The 22,368-nt window shown below is 41.2% G+C and overlaps 1 protein-coding gene across 1 annotated transcript in view; it reads left to right on the top strand.

Moving 5' to 3' along the window:
• The window catches only part of LOC138948847 (SUN domain-containing ossification factor-like), a 41,181-nt gene extending 19,006 nt beyond the window's left edge, over nt 1-22,175 (top strand). The window contains exons 6-19 of the mRNA XM_070320471.1: nt 90-273; nt 867-974; nt 1,918-2,082; nt 3,124-3,194; nt 3,586-3,627; nt 5,792-5,854; nt 6,889-6,976; nt 7,851-7,924; nt 8,508-9,595; nt 10,641-10,921; nt 15,437-15,548; nt 17,226-17,330; nt 18,538-18,793; nt 19,395-22,175. Of these exons, the coding sequence (XP_070176572.1) occupies nt 90-273; nt 867-974; nt 1,918-2,082; nt 3,124-3,194; nt 3,586-3,627; nt 5,792-5,854; nt 6,889-6,976; nt 7,851-7,924; nt 8,508-9,595; nt 10,641-10,921; nt 15,437-15,548; nt 17,226-17,330; nt 18,538-18,793; nt 19,395-20,314 (3,557 nt within the window). The 3' untranslated portion in view covers nt 20,315-22,175. The remainder of the gene's footprint in view (nt 1-89; nt 274-866; nt 975-1,917; nt 2,083-3,123; nt 3,195-3,585; nt 3,628-5,791; nt 5,855-6,888; nt 6,977-7,850; nt 7,925-8,507; nt 9,596-10,640; nt 10,922-15,436; nt 15,549-17,225; nt 17,331-18,537; nt 18,794-19,394) is intronic.
• The last annotated feature ends 193 nt before the right edge of the window (nt 22,176-22,368 follow it).

The raw sequence follows: 22,368 nt of genomic DNA, 5'->3' as shown, positions 1-22,368 counted from the left end.
GTGACAAAAATTAACATTTGAAAATCGCTGTGAGTAACTTGTTTTTCTTGAGATGTTCAACACCATAATTACTTTTGCATAACTTGCAGACAGCAGCAAAGGAGAGTCTCAGACAGTGCCGGTCATGAACAGTCAGAAGCTGAGGGTGAACTACGCTTCAGACAAATGCGGAGCAAAAATCGTGGCCTACAACCCAGAGATGGAGAATGGCAACCACATGCTGACAGCCAACAGGGACCAGTACATGATCAACCCTTGCAGTGCCAAGAAATGGTAATTAAGAAATGACCGTAATTAATAAGCCCTTGTGGTAAGATGGGACAGTTTTGTAAAGGTTTTGAAGAGACTGTAAAGTTTAAATGACAAGAATGCTGATTTTAGAGTGTAAGTCTCTATGGATGCAGGATTTACAATTTCACTGATGCCGCTTGATCTGTTGGTAAAGACTGCAGTAGACTGGTCCATCTCTTTAAAAAAATGACTTGTTGATTGTATGATTACTAGACACTTCAAAATTCCATCAAGTGTCTGAATCGCTATCTACTGTGCCAGTGTTGATCCAGTACTTGCTGTTCCCTTTACTGCTTGATTATGCACAGAGTCTTTACCACATGGTTCCCATGATCTGCATGATGCTAGGTTGACCTCTGATGGGCTCAATTGAAATTTTGTGTGTGAACACAGAGTTGAATTTCAGCTTGAAAAGGATTAGAAAAAAAGTCTATTTTCTGTTGCCATTCTGTTAAGGTTATCACCTTCTGGTTGTCACCTTTCGGTTATATTTGAATGATGGGTAGAATAGGTCAAATGACCCATTTTATGCTGTGTAGGATGCAGTGACTGAGCTGTGTGTTTGATGTCAACAGGTTTGTGGTGGAGCTGTGTGAACCAGTCAGCGTGATGATGGTGGAACTTGCCAGCCTGGAACTCTTCTCCTCCCAGCCACACACCTTCCGTTTCTATCTCTACGACAGGTACATCATATAGTCTTTCTTATTCCATCTTTCTTTCTTTTTTGCACATTTGAACAAAATGTATGTCCATGTCTGTCTGTAAATGTACCTCCATTTCAAGACTCCCTTCTTTTTAAAGACCGTATTTTCTCATGTCCCCCCGCGGGTTAGGGGGAAGAATTTACCCGATGCTCCCCAGCATGTCGTAAGAGGCGACTAACGGATTCTGTTTCTCCTTTTACCCTTGTTAAGTGTTTCTTGTATAGAATATAGTCAATGTTTGTAAAGATTTTAGTCAAGCAGTATGTAAGAAATGTTAAGTCCTTTGTACTGGAAACTTGCATTCTCCCAGTAAGGTCATATATTGTACTACGTTGCAAGCCCCTGGAGCAATTTTTTGATTAGTGCTTTTGTGAACAAGAAACAATTGACAAGTGGGTCTATCCCATCTTCCCCCTTTCCCCGTCGCGATATAACCCTTCGTGGTTGAAAACGACATTAAACACCAAATAAGGAAAGAAAGACTTTTCTCACGTTTTTGGAGGTTTCAAAAAGGGGGATTGCATGGTGCTAACTATTTGGAGAAAACGATGTCAAATTCTGGAAGGAATTCAAAGTTATTTTGTTCATCCTTGCTGATGCATGTAGTCTTTTAACAAATTAAAGGCTCCGTCCTTCCCGTGAAAATACTTCTGCTCACCATATCAGATCTTCACAGGCTTTTTGAGAAATTAATTCATCCACACACAAAAATTCAAGAAAACAAAACAAACCCACACTGTTCTAGTGGAGGGATGGTCTTACTCCATGTGAAATCTTAGGCAGCTCTAAGATGGTGAGTGGAATTGTTTTACACAGGAAGGAATACGCCTTTCATGAAAGCGCTTGGAGCTGTGAATCGGGACTTGCGCTATAGAAAAGTGATTTATTATTATTATTATTATTATTATTATCTTTCCGCCAGGTACCCGGCCAAAGAGTGGTTGATGAACGGCACGTTTGAAATGACGCCAGACAAGGTTCCACAGCCGTTCCCCCTCAAGATGAACTCCCCCTACGTCAAGTTTGTGCGCATCGAGATGGTAGACTATTACGGCAAAGAGCACTTCTGTCCCATCACTCTCTTCAGGTGGGTTGATGTGCAGTGTGTTGGTGTTTGCTGCAGTGGGGGTTAGGTTACTGTTAGCTTTGAAAAAGCCATCGTCCATTTGGTTTAAACAAGATTGTTTTCAATTTTTATCATGACATAAACAATATTTGCATTTAGGATTTCTAACTCAAGTATAGTGCTTATTTTAAGCATCGCCCATTTTAGGGATTGGTTTTCTATGTGAGTCCTTATGAATATTGAAATAGTTTAGTAAGAGGCTACCTTACAAATATATTGAAACTCCCGAGTATTACTCGTTTTGATCTCTACATTTAGGTTTGTATTTGATTTAGCCTGCATATCTTCATTCATGCTGAGAACAAGTTTTCATGTTCAGGGATGTCGTTTGATCTGACAAACTTTTTATATTGAGGGGAGAAGGAGACACCCAAAATGTCCTTAAACTTCTGAGGACTGGGTGGCCGAGTGGTAACGCACTTGCGCTCGGAAGCGAGAGGTTGCGAGTTCGACCCTGGGTCAAGGTGTTAGCAATTTTCTCCCCCCTCTCCTAACGTAGGTGGTGGGTTCAAGTGCTAGTCTTTCGGATGAGACGAAAAACCGAGGTCCCTTCGTGTACACTACATTGGGGTGTGCACGTTAAAGATCCCACGATTGACAAAAGGGTCTTTCCTGGCAAAATTGTATAGGCATAGATAAAAATGTCCACCAAAATACCCGTGTGACTTGGAATAATAGGCCGTGAAAAGTAGGATATGCGCCGAAATGGCTGCGATCTGCTGGCCGATGTGAATGCGTGATGTATTGTGTAAAAAAATTCCATCTCACACGGCATAAATAAATCCCTGTGCCTTGAATATGTGCGCAATATAAATTGCATAAAATAAAATAAAAAATAAAAAAAATCCCTGCGCTTAGAACTGTACCCACGGAATACGCGCGATATAAGCCTCATATTGATTGATTGATTGATTGAATTTTGCCAAGATGGCAATTTCCTCAAATTTGTCTATGAAACCAATCTTCACAATGTTGTTAATATCTATATATCAACCGTTGCAGGGTTTTTGGCTTGCCAATGGAGGATGATGATGGGGATGAGGATGGTGTATCTCATCATGCCGAGTCTGATGGTGAGAACTCGTTCACTTTATTATAATTATATAGCTTTTGGTTTCACATACAAAAACTCACCCGTTCATTTTCAGTATTAAGTAATGAAAATTGTGTCCTTGTTTGTACAGAAACCTGAATGTTATGATTTTTGACGTGCAGAGGGAGGTATTTTTTCTCCTCAGTATTTTTGTTGTGCTAGCTTGATTAAAAAGTGGATATGAGTTGGTGCCAAAAGGTTCGCATCAAGGTGCTTGCGTCATTTAAGCCCAAATAAACAATGATGAAATAAATGTGCTGCTTTCTTTGGGCAGGGAGTGTGTGGTAGTATAATTGAATATACAGTGTACTGCCATAACAGCAGTGACAGGGCTGGGATATTGATGTTAACTATTGTCCTATTTGTTTCAGATGACAATGAGAATTCGCAGACTCTGTTTGCAAGAACAAAAGGTGACAGCCTGCTTTGTGTTTGCTTCATGTGTTTTACTTTTGTCTGATGCAGCGATATTGCTGTACTTGATGGCTAACGAGTCGTTTCAAAATGACAGACGCAATAGTTCAGGGCTGTCCGTGTTCAGGGTTTCAATCCAGGATGCATCTGGTGGATTAAGGGCTGAGCTTTTTCCAATCTCCCAGATCAACTTATGTGCAGACTTGCTAGTGCCTAATATCCCCCTTTGTGTGTACACACAAAGCCAAGGACCAAGTGTGCACACAATAGGTCCTGTAATCCATGTCAGAGTTCTGTGGGTTACAAAACATGAAAACATTCAGCATGCATATCCCAAAAACAAAGAATGACTGCCGAAATGGCAGGGGACAACGGCCAAACAAGTAAAAACTAGGTTGTGCAGATTACGAGTATATATGTATAGGTTACAACACGAGTGGTTTTTTATATGGCTTGTATTTCAGTCAAGACCCAGCGGATGAATATCATCGGGAGACACGAGCCTCTGGCGAGTGTCTCTCGATTGATATTCCCGCTGGGTCTTGACTGAAATACAAGCCATATAAAAAACCACGAGTGTTGTAATCTGTATATCCCATTCTACCATCAAACACAAAGTGTAGACTACTAGCGGCACTGTTGCGATCTGTGCAGGGTAAAACTGTTGCCAGCGAGACTTAGCCCTTTTGCAACCTTAAACTAAGTGACCGTCGCTGAAAAAATAAAACGAATGAGTGCATCGATAAGTACGCGGTAACACTACTTTCAGACCATTTAAAAGCTTTAAGTAAAGGTTCATAAGTTGCAAGAAAGTAATGAAGTCGAATAGAAATTAAGTTAGTTGAAGCGCACAATTCTTTTGTTTTGCGTTTCAGGTCGGCAGAACGGGCGAAACGGGTTTGGGACCCATTTGGCTTACTCGATTCAGAATTGATTCCACGTTGTTTTTCTCGAACGTGTGTAATTAGGCTTATTGACAGAGAAGCAAATCTTAGGGAACAAATATGTAGGTTTAGATTTAACCATTTGCTCCCTATTTGAAATGTATCTACGTGATAAACTGTTTTGCGAGTGTGTTTGCATGGATGAACTTAAACTGGTATGGGTGAGAGGAAAACGCGACCGACACGTCTGTCACCGCCGATTGATTGCATTTTGAAGGAATATGACTGGATTACGGAAAAATATGTGGACTTACTGCAGAGCCAGGCAAAAGAGTAGACTTGCTCGCAAAACACGTGAAACAGCCGATGTTTGATAGCTGAAGGCGCACACCGGCAAAACACACTACCGACAGATTCTCAAAAGTCGTCTGCTAACGATGCAAGGGGAGGGTACTCGTGTTTTTGTTTTGGTTCGCTAGCATCTGGTTATCTTGTAAGTTGAATGTTCGTTTTTTTCGACCTGCATTGCTTTCATAATGAAAGAAACTTTTGCTTATTGCATCTCATACATCAGATCAGTTCTGAGATTCATTTTTGCGTGCAACTGATATGGTTTTCTGAGCCGTGCAATACGATTTTAGAACTTCATACAAATGTGTCACATTGTTCGGCGCGAGCGAGGTCAAAGGTCGGGAGGAAAGTAGTCCTTTGCCCAAATCGGAATCTGCACTATCATATATTTTTTGGAGTCCATGATGTATTTATTGAGCTATAAAAATACAACATATATACCCATACTGAAGTAACAGAGACAAAGAAGGGAGGTCATGGGATATATATATATATATGGGAGTTGCAGCCCATTTATAGAGAAGAAGAATATAGAAATATATCAGTTTGTTGTATTGGTGGATGTCTAATGTAAAGAAAAACCCATACAACTGAGTATCAGTTTACGAAAGAGTGGTTGGAGTGTAATACGGTTTAGCTGCTGTCAGCTTTTAGCTATCCTAGCTTTGTATTGATTTGAAATCCATGGTACATGTATTGCATGTCAGTTTACCTTTTCTTATATTTTCATAAACTCCACTTTTCAATTAAAATAAAGTGAAAACATAAATTATAAAATAATAATAATGCAAGAGAAATAAACAGCGAAGAGTAACTGTTTCAGAAGCAATTTTTTCCTTGAAATATTTTTTTATCCTTTGAAAGCATTTCTTTAGGAATTAAGCGTTTGCTCTGTCATTGATTGCAGTGTGTGTGTTTTGTTTTGCAGACACTGTTGTTAACCTGATGAAGAAAGTCCTGTACACAGATGGAGGGGAGGAAAAAGAAAAAGGTAAGCAAATTAGTGTTGATTCATTCCCCTGAAATAGGCGTATGCTGCCTGAATGGCGGGGTAAAAACGGTCAAACACGTAAAAATACACCACGACCCTCGTCTCGATTCCCCCTCTATGTTAAAACATTTAGTCAAAACTTGACTAAATGTAAAAAAGAGTGAACTTGAGAATTTCAGCCCGTGAACGAAGAAGAAGAAGAATATAGCATCCTTTACAAAAATAGCTCGGCATTCAATCTGAGTTGAAGCTGCAGAAACTGAAGGTTTACCATCAGCAGTGAGGCCTTTTCCTGATTTAAAACTTTTGAGCCAACTGGTCTTTACTCAGATGCTAAGGAAACATTTTCGGTGTGTATTGTAGTGGAGAACCTCAAGGTAAATTTGCCTGCCTGGTAACTTGTTCAATACTGCTGTATGTACAAAAATATGTGAGAAAAGGTGGGAGCAATGATTGACCATGCTCATAGCAGTTTGAAATTATACTGCGGCAGAAGCACTGGCACCTAGCTCGGCCTTAAAGTCTGAGCATGCAAATTTTGGATTCAACACAATATCTGTGCATTTGTTGTGGGGGGGGGGGGGGGGGGGAGGGGGTAGAGAAAGTAGGTCACCTCTTACTAGTTATAAGTACTAGGACTGAATGGACACTGTCAACGTAGCAAAGGTAGGGACATGTGTGTGTGTGTCCAGACTTAGCAGCAGTAACAGAGTGAAGTACTACTATTCCACAAACCAAATGTAACAGCCACAAGCACACACAGACAGCCAGACCTGCACACACCTACACACACCTACACAGTCACACACACATGTCACACACACACACACACACACACACACACACACACACACACACACACACACACACACACTCTCTCTCTCTCTTTCCCTCTCTGTCTCTCTCTCTCTCTTCAACACACACATTCTCTGTTAGTTTCTTTATTACGGTTAAGGGGATTTTGTTGCTAGAGACCCCCTTAACTATATGTATTATACATGTGACAGAATTCAAAATCATGTTTTCCTTGTCAGACATGGATGAAGCAGCAGTGAAAGAGAAGCATGCCAACGCCACTGGAAACGATTCTTTGCCATGTGATCCTGAAGTGGAAAATAAAAGGTACTTTATGAATGCATACATATAAATTGATTAAGTATAGACATGGATCAGACGAATAAAATTTAGTAAAGGCCTCTGATTTTTAAAAACTGGAAGAAAATTCACTGATGAAATACTGACATGGTTTGCATGTGTTATAGTCTTCTCTCGCCTGTCAGATGTCTTACTGGTGTCAGAAGTAATAAGTGTAAATATCTTCTAAGATGGCAGTAATTCAGCAGTAATCTTTGTGATTAGCTTGATGGGCGGGGATATAGCTCAGTTGGTAGCGCGCTGGATTTGTATTCAGTTGGCTGCTGTCAGCGCGAGTTCGATCCCAGGTTCGGCGGAAATTTATTTCACAGAGTCAACTTTGTGTGCAGACTCTCTTCGGTGTCCGAACCACCCCCCGTGTATACTACATTGGGTGTGCACGTTAAAGATCCCACGATTGACAAACTGTCTTTCCTGGCAAAATTGCTTAGGCACAGTTAATAATTGTCTACCATACCCGTGTGACTTGGAATAAGGCCGTGAAAGGTAAATATGCGCCGACATGGCTGCAATCTACTGGCCGTATAAAATTTCATCTCACACGGCATCACTGCAGAGCGCCTAGAACTGTACCCACGGAATATGCGCGATATAAGCCTCATTGATTGATTGATTGATATATACACAGATCAGTGTGTGTGCTTTGTTATTTGCAATTTTAACTATTTGTGTTTATGTTTGAGATGTTGGCAATTTATTAGTAGCCTGTGCACTTATCAATGATAATAACACAAATGGCTTGGATCTGTGTAGTTTTCACTGTTTCGCTTCAGTCTACCAACAAATCATATTGCTGTTTGTAATATGGTGCTGTTGTTCAAGACTATTTCTCTTTCTCCAGCGCTCAAGAGAAGACGATAGAGGGGACACCCGTGACAGTACACCACCCCAAACCAACTGTGGACAGTACACAAGGTCTGTCATCTTTTCTCCTGCTTGTGTCATAACTCTGCCATTGATTACCCATGTGAACTTTTGCATGCAAACATTCAGTAAAGTAAAAAAAAAAAAGAAAGATACAGTTGAACATTCCCTTGCGACAACCTTTCGAAAGCAACCACCTGCCTACAACGGCCATCCTAAGTATCCCTGACACATTTTTCTTCTATATTATCCAGATTTCCATAGCGAACCATCTGTCTTTAACAACAACTTTTGATCGGTCCGTTGGGCGGTCGTTATAGACAGGTTTGACTGTATAAGTGAGACATTTGTGCCTTATAGTCAAAGTTCATCAGGCTGCATGCACGTGTGTGTGCTTACATCAACCTCAAAAGTCGGGCACAGTCACTTAATTATCAGGTAATATTTAAGTCAAGTAGATGAGCAGCTTGAATGGGATGGGAGATTTGTGTTTGTATCTTGTATCTGTATGTGTAAACTCGAGACATCCTACAACGGAAGAGGCTCTGTTAGTTTTACCACAAAGATGTTTTATTTCGTTCAAAGAGGTAATTTTCTTCAAAAACTAAATCGTTCATCCTTTTATCTCTTGCAGCAGAGACCTCATCCAGTGCAGCGCCAGGAGATATTCCCATGGTGACCAAGCTGGACGACGAAGATCAGATGGAGAGCGAAGACAAGTCGGCAAACGCTGCAGCCAAAGATCAAGACATGGTCATCCTTCTGGAGTCTGGACGACCCACGGGCTGGGAGAGAGCTCTCCATTTCTGTCACCCCAAGACCAACAAAAGCTCCGTTTCCTGTAGCTTTAATCCCGTGTGTTCCTACGTGGAGACTTTCCTGGGCACACCTCCTCCCATATCACGCCCCAAGATCTCCCTTTCTGAGTCTTCATCAACATCTAACGTTGAAAAGTTTGATCCTTCGAGGACGGATTTCCTGGAACCGTCCTTTACGACGACTGTGTCAGATGTTCAGAATGTGAAAACTGTGTCGAGTTCTGGGGATAAGAGAACACAGCAGGATGAAGTTTATGTACAGTCTTCATCTGAGGGTGCAAGGAATGGCACGTCAATGTCCTCCGAGGCTACGACTCGTATTCCAAGTCATTTTCCAACGGAGAGTGTTTCCAGCAGTGCGTCAATGATCAGCCCAGAGAAAAAGCAAGAGGAAAAGTCTGAAATCCACACGGTCGGCGAGGAAAAATCTACACCCAAAGAGTCGCCCAGCACCACAGAAACAACAGCATCGGCCCCGATTCCTAAAGAAAAACCGTCGCCCAGAACCAGCGGCAAAATGGTGGAGACAGACCCAGTGGAGGACACACCATCCAGCACGGAAGTGGAAACGGAGGATCTAGTCACCACACGCACAACAGACTCGCACGCAACAGAAGACACAGAAAAATCCACTCGAGACAAAGCAACGGTGGACATAGTCTCCGAAATTCTGCAACCAAGCATACTCCCTGACACAACGTCGGTGATCTCATCAACGCTTTCTCGCCCGACGCCTGTGCTAGAGATGGAGGGGGCTTCGGTGAGTGCTGGAGGACCCAGGGGGGAGGTGTTGGAGACGCTCATGCCCTCCCTGTCCCCCTCCCCCACCTCGGAGATGCCAGATGAAGCGATGGGTCAAGTCGACTCTGCCGCCTACCCTCAGATTGTTCAGCCTACGATTGAGGTGAGACATTTGAAGAGAGAGTGTGTGTGTGTGTGTGTGTTTTTAATGAAACTCATCTGTGATTGTATGGAAACCATACGTTTTGGCTCTGAGTACAACATTTATTTTAATGATAAATGTCATTTGAGGATGAATGTCATTTGTTTAATTACCGGCACGGTTGGCCTAGTGGTAAGGCGTCCACCCCGTGATCGGGAGGTCGTGGGTTCGAACCCCGGCCGGGTCATACCTAAGACTTTAAAATTGGCAATCTAGTGGCTGCTCCGCCTGGCATCTGGCATTATGGAGTTAATGCTAGGACTGGTTGGTCCGGTGTCAGAATAATGTGATTGGGTGAGACATGAAGCCTGTGCTGCGACTTCTGTCTTGTGTGTGGCGCACGTTATATGTCAAAGCAGCACCGCCCTGATATGGCCCTTCGTGGTCGGCTGGGCGTTAAGCAAACAACAAACAAACAAATATGTTTAATTCAGTGACTGCTTCTTATTCTCTCGGGTGGCAGGAGACCGGATTCGCATAACTGTTGCTTTATTATTTTTGTTGTCTGTATTTAGAGTGCTTATACCCCTTTGTTTCTTAGGTCCGTATATTTTGTCAGTAATACCAATGGAATGTATCCGTGAATATATGGTAACCGTACATTTTTTACACAAGAGCTTGATTAGGCCTAAAAAAAATAGGTGTGGTTACGGTAACCCGACCTACCCTATTTTTAGGGGCCAACCCTATAACTTTTTATTACATTTGTCAAAACAAAAAAACAAAAAAAACAGTGCAGAAAACGCAATGAAAGCGAAAGCGCTCGAGTCGCACACTTATTTCCCTGTCTGTACACATTAGAAAAAAAAGTAAAACAAAAAAGTGATTGCCTACCTTCCTACCCTATTTTTTTGGCTATGTTACCTTAACCACACCTTTCTTTTTTTGTGTGCCTAATGGTAGTTATCTTTTAAAGAAATGCTCTTGTCTCAGAGGGGTGTCTTGAAAGGGGGTTCCACTGTATCTTTAATATTGACAGTGTAGAATCTAGTGCTTCTACTTTCAGGATGCAGAACCTTATATCCAGCAGTCAGAGGCGCCGGAAATGCCAGAGGAGGCAACCATCAGCGGTGAGAGTCGCGACATTCCAGGGCAGAAACAGGAGGAAGTACCAACAGTTCAGAACGCCACGGAGACTTTAGTTAAGCAGAACGACACAGAGAAGAAACAGATCCCAAAAGACTTGGTCCATGTGCCGATTTCTTTGGGTGCTAAGCGAGAAACAGCCATCATGAGACTGACCAATCGTATCAAGGCGTTGGAGCTTAATGTCTCGCTCAGTAGCAGGTGCGTCTGCTAAGGATTCATGTCTTTTAAATTTTGGTTTTTGTTGTTTTATTTTATTGTTAATTTAAAGACACAGACAGTCACAAGCAAAGTCAGGCAAAGGTGTAGTTGTTTACTGTCAGGTCCCGGTGTCGTAGTGGTACGCAAGGGATTATTATCTTCTAGCCAGGACTGCAGGGGCACACACATACACAACCGACAAATATGAATACTTACTTTTAAGCATGCACATGCAGCTACTCTCACACGGTATCACACTCATGATGCACATACACCCGTCGCGATATAACCTTCGTGGTTGAAAACAACGTTAAGGGGAGACAGGGTAGGCGGGCACTTTTTTTTTTTATTTTGGAAACAGTTTGCTGCTTGTTTGATTTTTGCAAGCAGAATAACTTAATTAAGGGAAACCATTTTAAATTTTGAGTGTAAAGCAATTTTTGGGGGTTTTATTCACCAAAATGTGAGAAAAACGTTATAAAATGTGCTTTTTTTAAAATGTTGCAGTTTGTGAACCAGTGCATGTTTTGATCCAATTTTTCTTCTTTGCAGCAATATGTGTGTGTTTAATAATTCTGTGCATCGAAAAGCATTTCTAAGCAATATATTATTTTAATTTAGCATTTTCAGTTACCCGTTCAGTTCTGATAAGAAAAATACATGAGATCCTAACTGTCAGACTCATAAAAACCCAACCAATGCACTGAACTCTTATTCCATGCACAGAACTGATGCTGTACAACTCATAAACAACATATACAAAAACTGAACAAATCCATCAAGCCTTTCAAAAGTTGCAACATTTTAATTGTAGCGTTTTGTCTGAAAATTACATTCAGAGAAAACAGCATTTTAAAGATTTGAACCAGTACATAAAAAAACAAGTAGCACAGTGCACCCTGAATTCATATGTTTTTATCAGAATGACCACTTTACTATGATGGAGAAATGATTTGACGATCAAATTATCTGAACTTTTTTTAAAAAATCATTTGAAAACTCATCTATGTTAGTGCAGATATGAATCAAAACGAAACTGTCGGACTCATAAAAACACAAGGAATCCACTGTATTCTTATTCCATGCACAGAAATGGTGCTTCACAAATCATAAACAACATATACAAAATTGGAACAAATCCATCTAGCCATTCAAAAGTTACAACATTTTAATTACCACATTTTGTCTCAAATTACATGTAGAGAAAACAGCATGTAAAAGAATCTCACTAGTACCCCGGTAAACTAGTACCACAGTAGAGCTTGAATTAATGGGGTGGTTTTTTTTTAACCAGAATAACACTTTAACTATGAAGGGGAAATGATTTGATAATCAAATTATCAGATTTTTTTTTATTTAAAAAAAATCATATGAAAACATTAAAAAAGTCAATTATCTGTGTTTGTGCTGATATGAAAATATTGATCAGAACCAAACTGTCAGACTCATAAAAACCCAACGGATGCACTGATTTCTTATTCCATTGCATAGAAATGATGCTTCACAAATCATCAACAGCATTACATAATTATATATACACAAATGGAACAAAGCTATCAAGCCATTCAAAAGTTGCAACATTTTAATTACAGTATTTCTGTGCTCAATCCTAACACTGCAGCAAATTTCTGTAAAGCTGAATGTCCCTTTCCATGTACCAACATGGTCATACGCGGATTATTTTAAATGCAACTTTACCACCCGAAGCGTTGCAAACACCGGCCGGGAGAAGAGTAAACAACTGCAGACTTGAATGGACACTCATATGCACTCCAGATGCAGGGCCTGTGCAAATCCTTGGGCTGATGCATCACCTTCTTTTATAATCAGACTGCTATCAGACAAGCATTCAGTACAGGATATAGACCTTTCAGCAATAGATTGAGCTGATCAATGTTGACAAAAGCCCAACACATGTCAGCGGAGTGACGTTGCACAGTACCAGTATCCATATCTGCTTGTGATGGGTCAGAAGATGGCAAAGTATCTGTATCTTCTTATGGTTGGTCAGAAGATGGCAAAGCTGATGTTTCTGCTGTGGAAGAGGGTAGTTCCGGTTTAGCAAACTTTTCCATCAGGTCAATCTTTCTCCTCGCTGCCACCACAGGAGGACTGGTTCTCCCCTTGCTCCAACCTAATAAATACACAAACACTGATTTAATATTTGATACAACTGTCCATGGTTTTTGTTTGTAATAAGCTGCAAATTTTAAGACTCAATATAAACGTCAACAAGAGCTTGTACTTTATTTTGCAAATGACCATGTTACATGGGGTGTACCTCAACTTTTTGGCTAGGCCGGTAAATCAGAAATCCCAATCAGCCCCCAACCACTGAACCAGGCGGATTTTCTTACAACCACCTCAGCGGCTCGTACCCACACATGTCGGTTGACGAACACACACACACACACACACACAAAAGACATTCATTAATTTAACAGTGACTCATACTCATTACATGTGGATTTGCACTACTTATTAATACCCAAACACACACAACTTAATGACAAAAAAGTGTATGTTTTAATATATATAATGATAAATAATTGAAAATAAAAGCAGCCACGAAAAAGCAAAAGAAATCAAAGTATTCTCACCCTGTCACACACTAAACCTCACAGAAGGTTATCCCATAACATACCAGCCCCTATCACAAAATGTACATGTCAAGTTTACAATGGGATTTGAGTAACCACACAATCACATACAATGATACACTCAGGAACTAATACTGAAACTAGCTGAATTATTTTCTTTCTTTCTTCCTTTCTTTTCATATTTTTCTTTTAAAATTAATTCATTTCATCACACTTGCTATGTATTTGCTTGTTTCTTGTCTGTTGTCTGTTTTGTGTGTGTGTGTGTGTGTGTGTGTGTGTGTGTGAGTGTGTGTGTGTGTGTGTGTGTGTTCTGTGTGTGTGTATACATTTTCAGATTTCCTAAACCTAGCACTGTTTGCAGGTGATCTTTATGCTTTTGATTCATGAGTTGCATCCCCAGTCCTTTAGTTTAACTCTTTTTTTTTCTTTGGTGAAGTAAATTGGATCTATTTTTTTATTCCTTAGTTAATGGAAAAGATTTGACAACAATATTTCTGTCAATGATAGGTTGGTCAGCCATGCTGGTGTAAACCAATCCTTTAGAATTAGAGAACGCTCTCTAGTAGGGTACTTATTTTCCTACGGTCAATGACCAGAAACAGAAACTGTGTCAGTCGTACATCGCTCAGATGCTGCTTCTCAGTTTGACCACAGACAAAGAATAATGATGACATGTTACACCATAGTAAGCTCTCAAGGACTGGCCAGCGAAGAACAATAAAATAGGGGTTGTGAAGACGATATCACAGAGATGATCGAGGGAGGGGAGGGGGGGGGGGGGGGGGGGGGGGGGTTTGCGGCGGCGGCATGGTCAGTAAATTGGATCAAGAAACCCGCAAAATACTTCAGACACAAACTGTTTATCATTTACCTGCAAACCCTAACACATTCTTACAACAACAACAACATAACAATGTGCAATAAATCACGTTGTCAAACAAACAAGATCGAAAAGAGAAAGAAGCAAAACCCACCTCGTCGAGTCAAGAATCTTAGAATGTCGTCTGCTTCAATTCGATCATGTTGGTTCATTTCGGAGTGTTGTTACTTCGTTCTACTGTTCGCTGCTGCTGGTTCATCTTTCTCTGATATTTCTTGCCACTATGCCGAACATTTCCAATGTTAGGGTTGTTCTCCGCAGCTCAAAACTTTGAAAAATGCTGCTGAATCGGTGAAAAAGTCATGGATTTGTTGACACCGGGGGACTGATAAGTTGTCTACTGCGCTTGCGCCAAATGCCTTTGACCTACATATATTTGCATATATTAATTCCGGGGTTTCGGTTGGAACGGATTCTCTCTCTTTGTGCCTATGTCAACGGAAATTCCCCAACGGTGATGACGTCATCTTGAAGAACGGAAATTTCCACACAGTTTGAACAGCGAAGGGTCATGTCATGTGCGCACATTTACCAGCACGGAGTATCCAAAGTAGACCATTTTTTCGATTTTTTTGATAAAACACAGACAAAAACAACAAAACATCGGTTTGAAAATGGTTTTATTTACATGAATACATGTCTAAAATGACAAAAGCAGATTATTGAATGCATTCCAGGATGTTCAAAGGTGTGAAAAATGCAACAACCCCAAAAAGGTATATGAGACCAAAAATAACTCATTTTGCCTGCCCGGTCTCGCCTTAAACACCAAATAAAGAAAGAAAGAATGCACATACACACACACACACACACACACTTACACACACACCCTCTTTTTTTTGTTGCTCTCTTCTTTTGTGTCTTTCTTTGTGTTTTTTTCTACTTTTTTTTTACCCTATTTGTGTATGGGTTATTACTAATATTATTATTAGCCTTTAAATAAAACCAATATTAGTGTCTCTCCTCCTCTATGTCTCTCTCTCACAGAAACAGCAGAACATAAGACATGAACGTTTTCTGTACACTCCACAGATTTCTGGAGGAGCTGAGCTCTCGCTTCAAGAAGCAGAACGAAGAGATGATGAAGGTGCTCAACAAGACCATGAGCAAGCTTAACACCACAGCTACAGCATCACACATACAGGTAACACTGGCTGTTTTCTGCAGCATATTGTCTGACTTTCTGTCTGTCTACACAATCCATCTGTTTGTGCAAGAATAAAGTGTTGTTGTATTTCTTTCAAATACATTTACCTCAATTTAGCTAATAGGAGTTATGCCTTACTTACGAGTGCTAGACTGAGATCTGGTAACAAGGGATGCTTCTTAGGCTAGCACTCGTAAGTAAGGTAACTCCTATTAGTTAAATCGAGGTGAGTATTCTTGGATATAGTCATTTTACTTGTAAAAATTATATTATTTTGCCAGTTGGAATGTTCATTCTTGACCTTCCCAGATTGTGCCTTTTAGCATCATTTTATTCAAAACTTACTTTTGGGCGGGGGGAGGGGGGGGGGGGGTTCACGCTTTAAAAAAAAAAAGGTATTATATAGCTATTCTGATGAACACGTGGGGGAATTCGGGGGCTGTGATTGGATGGTCTCTTCCGATCATCAAAGCATAATGCTACGGAAGTCGGCCATTTTTCTCAATATCCAAAAGCATATTGTCAAACAAAGACGCATGGTTCCGGTTTCTTCCACGTGTATAAAGTACACGCATACCTCGCCAGGTTTGTTTCTGTGACTAGTCGACAGACGATACCATTTGCTTTGTGTGTGTTTTTGTTGTTGCTTACTGTACATGACATACATTACGTGTAAAATCCAGTTCTTTAACAGGCAACAAACCTTGCAAATTTCCAGAAGCTGCAATCTGAAGCGACATATCTCTGATTCTAGCAGACGATCTGATCATCTCTCCAATGTTTAACACAAAATCAGCAAACTCTCCTGTCACATAGAACGTCCATTGTATAGTGCAATGTTGTAATGAAGTTACCGGTCTGAAACATTTAGTCGTTTCTTCTGAGACAATCCTTGTTCTCTTATCATCTAAAGATTTACCGCAGTCTTCACCACGCGAATTCCCAACAGAAGTCAGACTTTCGAACATACAATATACGTAGGCAAGCATGATACGTCATGACGTCATATGATTCCTAGCATATTGACGTAATGCTAAACATCCGGTTATCTCGAGTTTTCTCCGTAATACATGTCCGTGGGTTTTTCAATGTTCGGTTATTTCCGTGGCTTCATGCGGAAAGGGAACTGTCGTCTGCAATCAACGACATGGACCATTCTGGTGCTTGTTGCTGACAAAAACATGATTTTAACACAGAATTTAATGTCAGAATAGCTATATAAACGTTATTGTGTTTTCATCGTAGCAATAGGGTCCGATATTTAGACTCGAACAAGTATAATGCGACTCGTCTTCGACTCGTCGGCATTATACTTGTCTCGTCTAAATATCGGGCCCTATTGCTACGCTGAAAACACAATAGCTGTTAACAATGTTATGGTATTATACCTGCTTTGCCTGTCGATTGTATCAAGTCTTGAAAGTGGGCTTCCACTGTAGAACCACCAGAAGTCAAGATGTGTTTGTGTGAATGTGTTGGTCAGTCATAAAGTCTTAAAAGTGGGCTTCCGCTGTACATGTAGAACCAACAGAAGTCAAAATCATAATGTGTCTGCGTGAATGTGTTGGTCAGTGATTAACTTGTGACACAAGCAGCGACTGTTGCAGGCGATGCAACAAGAGAAACGTATGTTGGTCAGTGATTAACTTGTGACACAAGCAGCGACTGTTGCAGGCGATGCAACAAGAGAAACGTATTGACCAGCTGGAGACCAGACTGGACAACTTGACCGCCAGCGTGCAGATCCTGGCAGAAAAATTTGACACTTTTGCCGAACATGTGAGTACTCACTTTTGTGAGTTTTGACAATAGAGTTTTACTTTTAGGCGTGTTTTTTGTTGTTGTTCTTTAGGGTGAATCTTTTGTGAGTTTTGACAATAGAGTTTTACTTTTAGGCGTGTTTTTTGTTGTTGTTCTTTAGGGTGAATCTTTTGTGAGTTTTGACAATAGAGTTTTACTTTTAGGCGTGTTTTTGTTTGTTGTTCTTTAGGGTGAATCTTTTCCCCCCTAATTATCATTCATTAGTGGTCAATGCAACACCCACAGTTAGGAAATGTCACCTCTCACCTAAGCTTTCCAATTAGCACTTTATTTGTATGATTATTTTCATGACGTGGGAGTGACCACAACAGTTTTTATCACACATCATTTTCATGGCTTGAAGCCGCCTCATACTACTGGGAGCTATCAGTTTTTCGTTCAGCTCACCGATCAGCACCGTCTTTTGTAATTATCTCCATGACTTGAAAACCACCACTGATAATGTTAATATGTCAGCTTCTCCATTAGTTTTATACCCTCCATTGATATAATGTTAAAACCAACATGGGCGTTGCTACGACTGTCTTAGAAACTTCTCAATCATATTCGAAGATAAGCGGCACAGAATCATTATATTTGTTTATTGTTTCTCTTGTTTTTCCACTTTAAAGGCATGGGTGGAATTCTTCCGGTATATGCCGGAAATCCGGATTCGTAATGTCTGTGGTGACGTTTGTTTGGTTGTTAATTATACAAATCCTTCAGCGTCTTGGGGCCCCCAGACCCCCCCCTTAAAATTCCTTAGGACTCATGACATTTTTCAGTCCCACCCATGTAAAGGCCAACAGGTCAAAGTTCTTGTGAATGTTTGGTATTGTCCTGAATTAAACAAACTTCCACTTATTTAATCTTTCTTGTTTTCTGGTTCTCTCCGTTGATAGTTTTATCATCCTTTATCTCTTCATCCAGATGTCAGGATAGTTTTATCATCCTTTATCTCTTCATCCAGATGTCAGGAACGTTCCAATAATTTAACCTTTCTTGTTTTTTTTATTCTCTCCATTGATAGTTTTATCATCTTTTATCTTTTCATCCAGACGTCAGGACAGTTTTATCATCCTTTATCTTTTCAATTAGATGTCAGGACAGTTTTATCATCCTTCATCTTTTCATCTAGATGACTAAGATGTCAGACAGTTTTATCATCCTTTATCTCTTCATCCAGATGTCGGACCGTCAGATGACGTTCACCACACTCAACCTCCTCCTGGTGGTGTTGGCTCTCTACCTGTTTTATCGCGGCTCCCAGTCACCACCGCTGCATCCGGAGATCAAGTTCTTGCTGGACACCATGCCCAGTCGGCCGCCACAGACCTCCCCCTTCCCTCGTCGCAATTCTGACGTCACGTTGTCCATGCACCACGATCCACGCATGTCTGTGGCGACAGGAATGAAGAAATCTGGCAGTGTGATGAATTTAGGTAAGTGTGAACGACTGATTGCCTTGAGTGCAGTGCCAGTGGGCTTGTCTGTGATTTATTTGTGTTTGTAATTGTAAACAAATCTTTTTGTCATCATTATTAACAATTCTGGATTATCTTCAGTTTTTCATCCAAAGTTAAATGGCTCCCCCCACCCACCCAAGAATCATGAATTTTGCAGTTATTTCCTGTACCTTAAAATCAAAATGAAATTTAAATAGAAGAGTTGTTGGTGCTTTTTCGTTGAACATTTTTTTCAACTGAAAGAAGAAGAGCCTATGTAAAGCCATGAACACGTCAGTTTCTGCCCATGTGACATAATTCTATCAGTGATGTAACTGCTTGTACACAAAGGTAGTTACTGCTGTAAGGTCATGCATTATGCTTAGACAGAGTCCACAAAGGAGTTGATCTTGCAGTGTTTAGCAGCAAGGTATGACACTGAGGCTCCTTACATCTGCGAATCACGAAAGGGGGATAGATACATGTTCAGTATAACACTTTGCTTCAACACTGGCAGCTGGCGTGACCTGACACACATTTGTGCATGCTGAATTTTGTTTCAAACCTTCTCTAAGATGTGTGTTTGATGCTGTTTCAGGGGCTGCATCTGCAAGTCCAACGCTACTTTTTCCCGAAAAGACCGACATTGGTCCCAAGAAAAAGAAACGCAAAAAACAAAAGACACAGAAAACAGAAAGCGTCGGCGGCACAGACTCGGATCCTGGATTCAAAATGTCAAGCATGGACAGTATCAGTGGTAGTGAGAATGGTTTTGCAAAGTTAGGTCACCGTCGTTGTGGTTCTGCAACAGCCAGCTTCCCGGCCAGCGGAGGAGCCTCAGCATTAGTAGTGGCCTCAGCTCCCCAGGTCAAGTCAGATAACAAGGAGGTGCAGTTTTCGCTGGGCGGAAAGACAATTCCAGCCAAGGGACCGGACATAGATTATACTCTCGGCTCTTCTTCACCACTGTCACTGCCGTATTCCCTGTCGTCGTCCGGTCCCTGTTCCGCCCCGTCCAGTAAGTGTGATGTCATCACGTCCAAACCCCCCATCCCTCGCAGCCAGCGAAGCAAGAGTCTCACCTCCCCACCCTCCAGCCCTCTGGTGGACGGGGGAGAGAGCGACACGTTTGACGGTGGGGGTGGGGTGGCCACGGGGAAGACTGCCACCACGCGGATCATAACTACGACGTACGACTACCTTCCGAAACCGTGGGACCAAAGCCGTCACTCGGGTGGCTACACAACCTTTGACGGTACACGGCACCAACGCAATTTTAACGGCACAGCCTCCGCACAGCTTCCACTGTTGTCCAAGCCCAAGACACACCTGTCTTCTTCCACACCGGCTGTTAACGGAGAACGGGAAAGCAAGAGTGGCGATCAGAACTATGTACCGCAACGCAAGGGATCCTTCAGAGGTGGGGTACGCAGTGAAGAGGGAAAGCTAGTGGGGGTTCGGGAGAAGGGGAAAGGGGGAAAGAAACCGTGGAAAGGACATTCATTTGAGAGAGCCTGATGCCGTTCTGGGCATCTGCAATGAATTCTTCCAACAAGTACATACCAAAGATGTTCGATAGAAACGAAACTGGACGTGGCATGTGGACTTGTTTTGAAATCTCAGGTGAAACTTTCCCATTGCAGAAAGAATTTGTTACGTTTCACTCCCTGTTGGTTAGGGACCATCATGAATTAAATGCAGTTACACAGTGGTACCTGTGATGTGAGGCCTCTCCCCAAAAGTTACATATTCTGATCTTCCTTTGTGTAATACCTTAACCAAAATCAGGCCTGGGAATGATACACCTTTTGTCGTAAATACGACCAAGTCCTTTTCTAATTGTGTAAGAAAAGAGCCTCCGTGTGCCCTTAAAAATGCTTAAAACACAAAATGTTCCCGCTAGTACGCCCAAACCACTTTTTCTCATTCCCAGGACTGAAAATACACCTGTCAACATGAACAGGCCACCGGCAATGTAGGGACACTGTTAATGGTTCCAAGGGTGTCTTCTCATCACAGGTACCACTGTACTTTGAAATGAATTTTCACTGCAGAAAGTTATCTGTGCAATTTGAAAGTTACTTTTCAGGCTTCAAAATGAGTTCATGTGTCACTTTGGGAATGTTTTCCCATGTATTGATTTAAGAATATCGAAGTCTTAAGCTAACAATTAGACATTTTTACATTTGTCTCTCTCTGTGGAAATCCTTTCGCTTTCGCTGTGTCAGTTTATTTAGCACCTTGAATGTCGTTGAATGATTGTCACTGAAATTTGATGATACTCTTTGATTATAGTAATTGAGAGTTTGATGAGTTTTCTCATGTACGTGAAAATTATTTTCCTGTAATCCGAAAATATAGACATATCCCTCCTCCATTTTTTCGTTAGCTTTCGTTGCACTGTTAATCAACAAGGATGTGAAATATCCAAGCATTATAATCCAGTATTGCATTTAGCTGTAAGCGCAAGAAAAGTGTATAATTGTTGTGTACAAGTATTATAAACTCACCTGATAGGGTATTGGCATCATCATTGTTAACAGTTTATTTCCTGTAGTAATCTCTTTTTTTCTCTCTCAAAGTAGTTACTGTAGGCTTGGGATTGGAAAGCTATGAATTTAGAGGAAACGTTCGTTCTCTTTTCACAGCGTCTGAGTGTACAGGAGATATTAAAAGTAGTTCTTGTATTATCTTTTAGAATTAGTGTATCTCTTGTCACAGCGTCTGAGTGTACAGGAGATATTAAAAGTAGTTCTTGTAGAGTCTTTTAGAATTTAGAGTATAAAATTCAGAAAAAGACCCGAAAAAATTCTGTTATTGTGTACCTGAATCAGTATCGATGAAGTAAGTATCTTGCCGATCGCAGGTTAGATGTTCCAGTACTTTGTGTATGGATTGAAAAAAAATGTTGTTTGTTGTTTTTGTGTTGGGATGCAGGAGGAGGGGGATACAAAAAAGTGAGTGGAGCATTCCACAAAGAGAGTCCCCTCTTTAAAAAAAAAAAAAATTACAAGACAATATTAAGGCATGGCCCTTCCCATGCTATTGATTATGCTCACCATCACACATTGTTTTACTTGAGATAAGAGCATCCTTCAACGTAAACACATGTATGCAAAAACTCGACAGCTTGGCTGCTTTCTGTGCAGGACAGCAATTATTTGATGACTTCATTTTGTAAGCTTTTTGTTCGTTCACGGGCTGAAACTCCCACGGCTTTTACGTGTATGACCGTTTTTACCCCGCCATTTAGGCAGCCATACGCCGCTTTCGGAGGGAGCATGCTGGGTATTTTCGTGTTTCTATAACCCACTGAACTCTGACATGGATTACAGGATCTTTTTTGTGCGCACTTGGTCTTGTGCTTGCGTGTACACACGGGGGGGGGGGGGGGGGGGGGGGGGGGGGTGTTCGGACACCGAGGAGAGTCTGCAGACAAAATTGACTCTAGGAAATAAATCTCTCGCCGAACGTGGGGGACGAACTGACGCTGACAGCGGCCAACTGGATACAAATCCAGTGCGCTATCGACTGAGCTACATCCCCCCCCCCCCTCCGGCTTTTGTAAGCGA

Source organism: Littorina saxatilis, linkage group LG15, assembly GCF_037325665.1.
Source record: "Littorina saxatilis isolate snail1 linkage group LG15, US_GU_Lsax_2.0, whole genome shotgun sequence".
NCBI lineage: Eukaryota > Metazoa > Mollusca > Gastropoda > Littorinimorpha > Littorinidae > Littorina > Littorina saxatilis.
The sequence above is the reverse complement of the archived record's forward strand: the minus strand, read 5'-3'. Positions and strand labels throughout refer to the sequence as shown.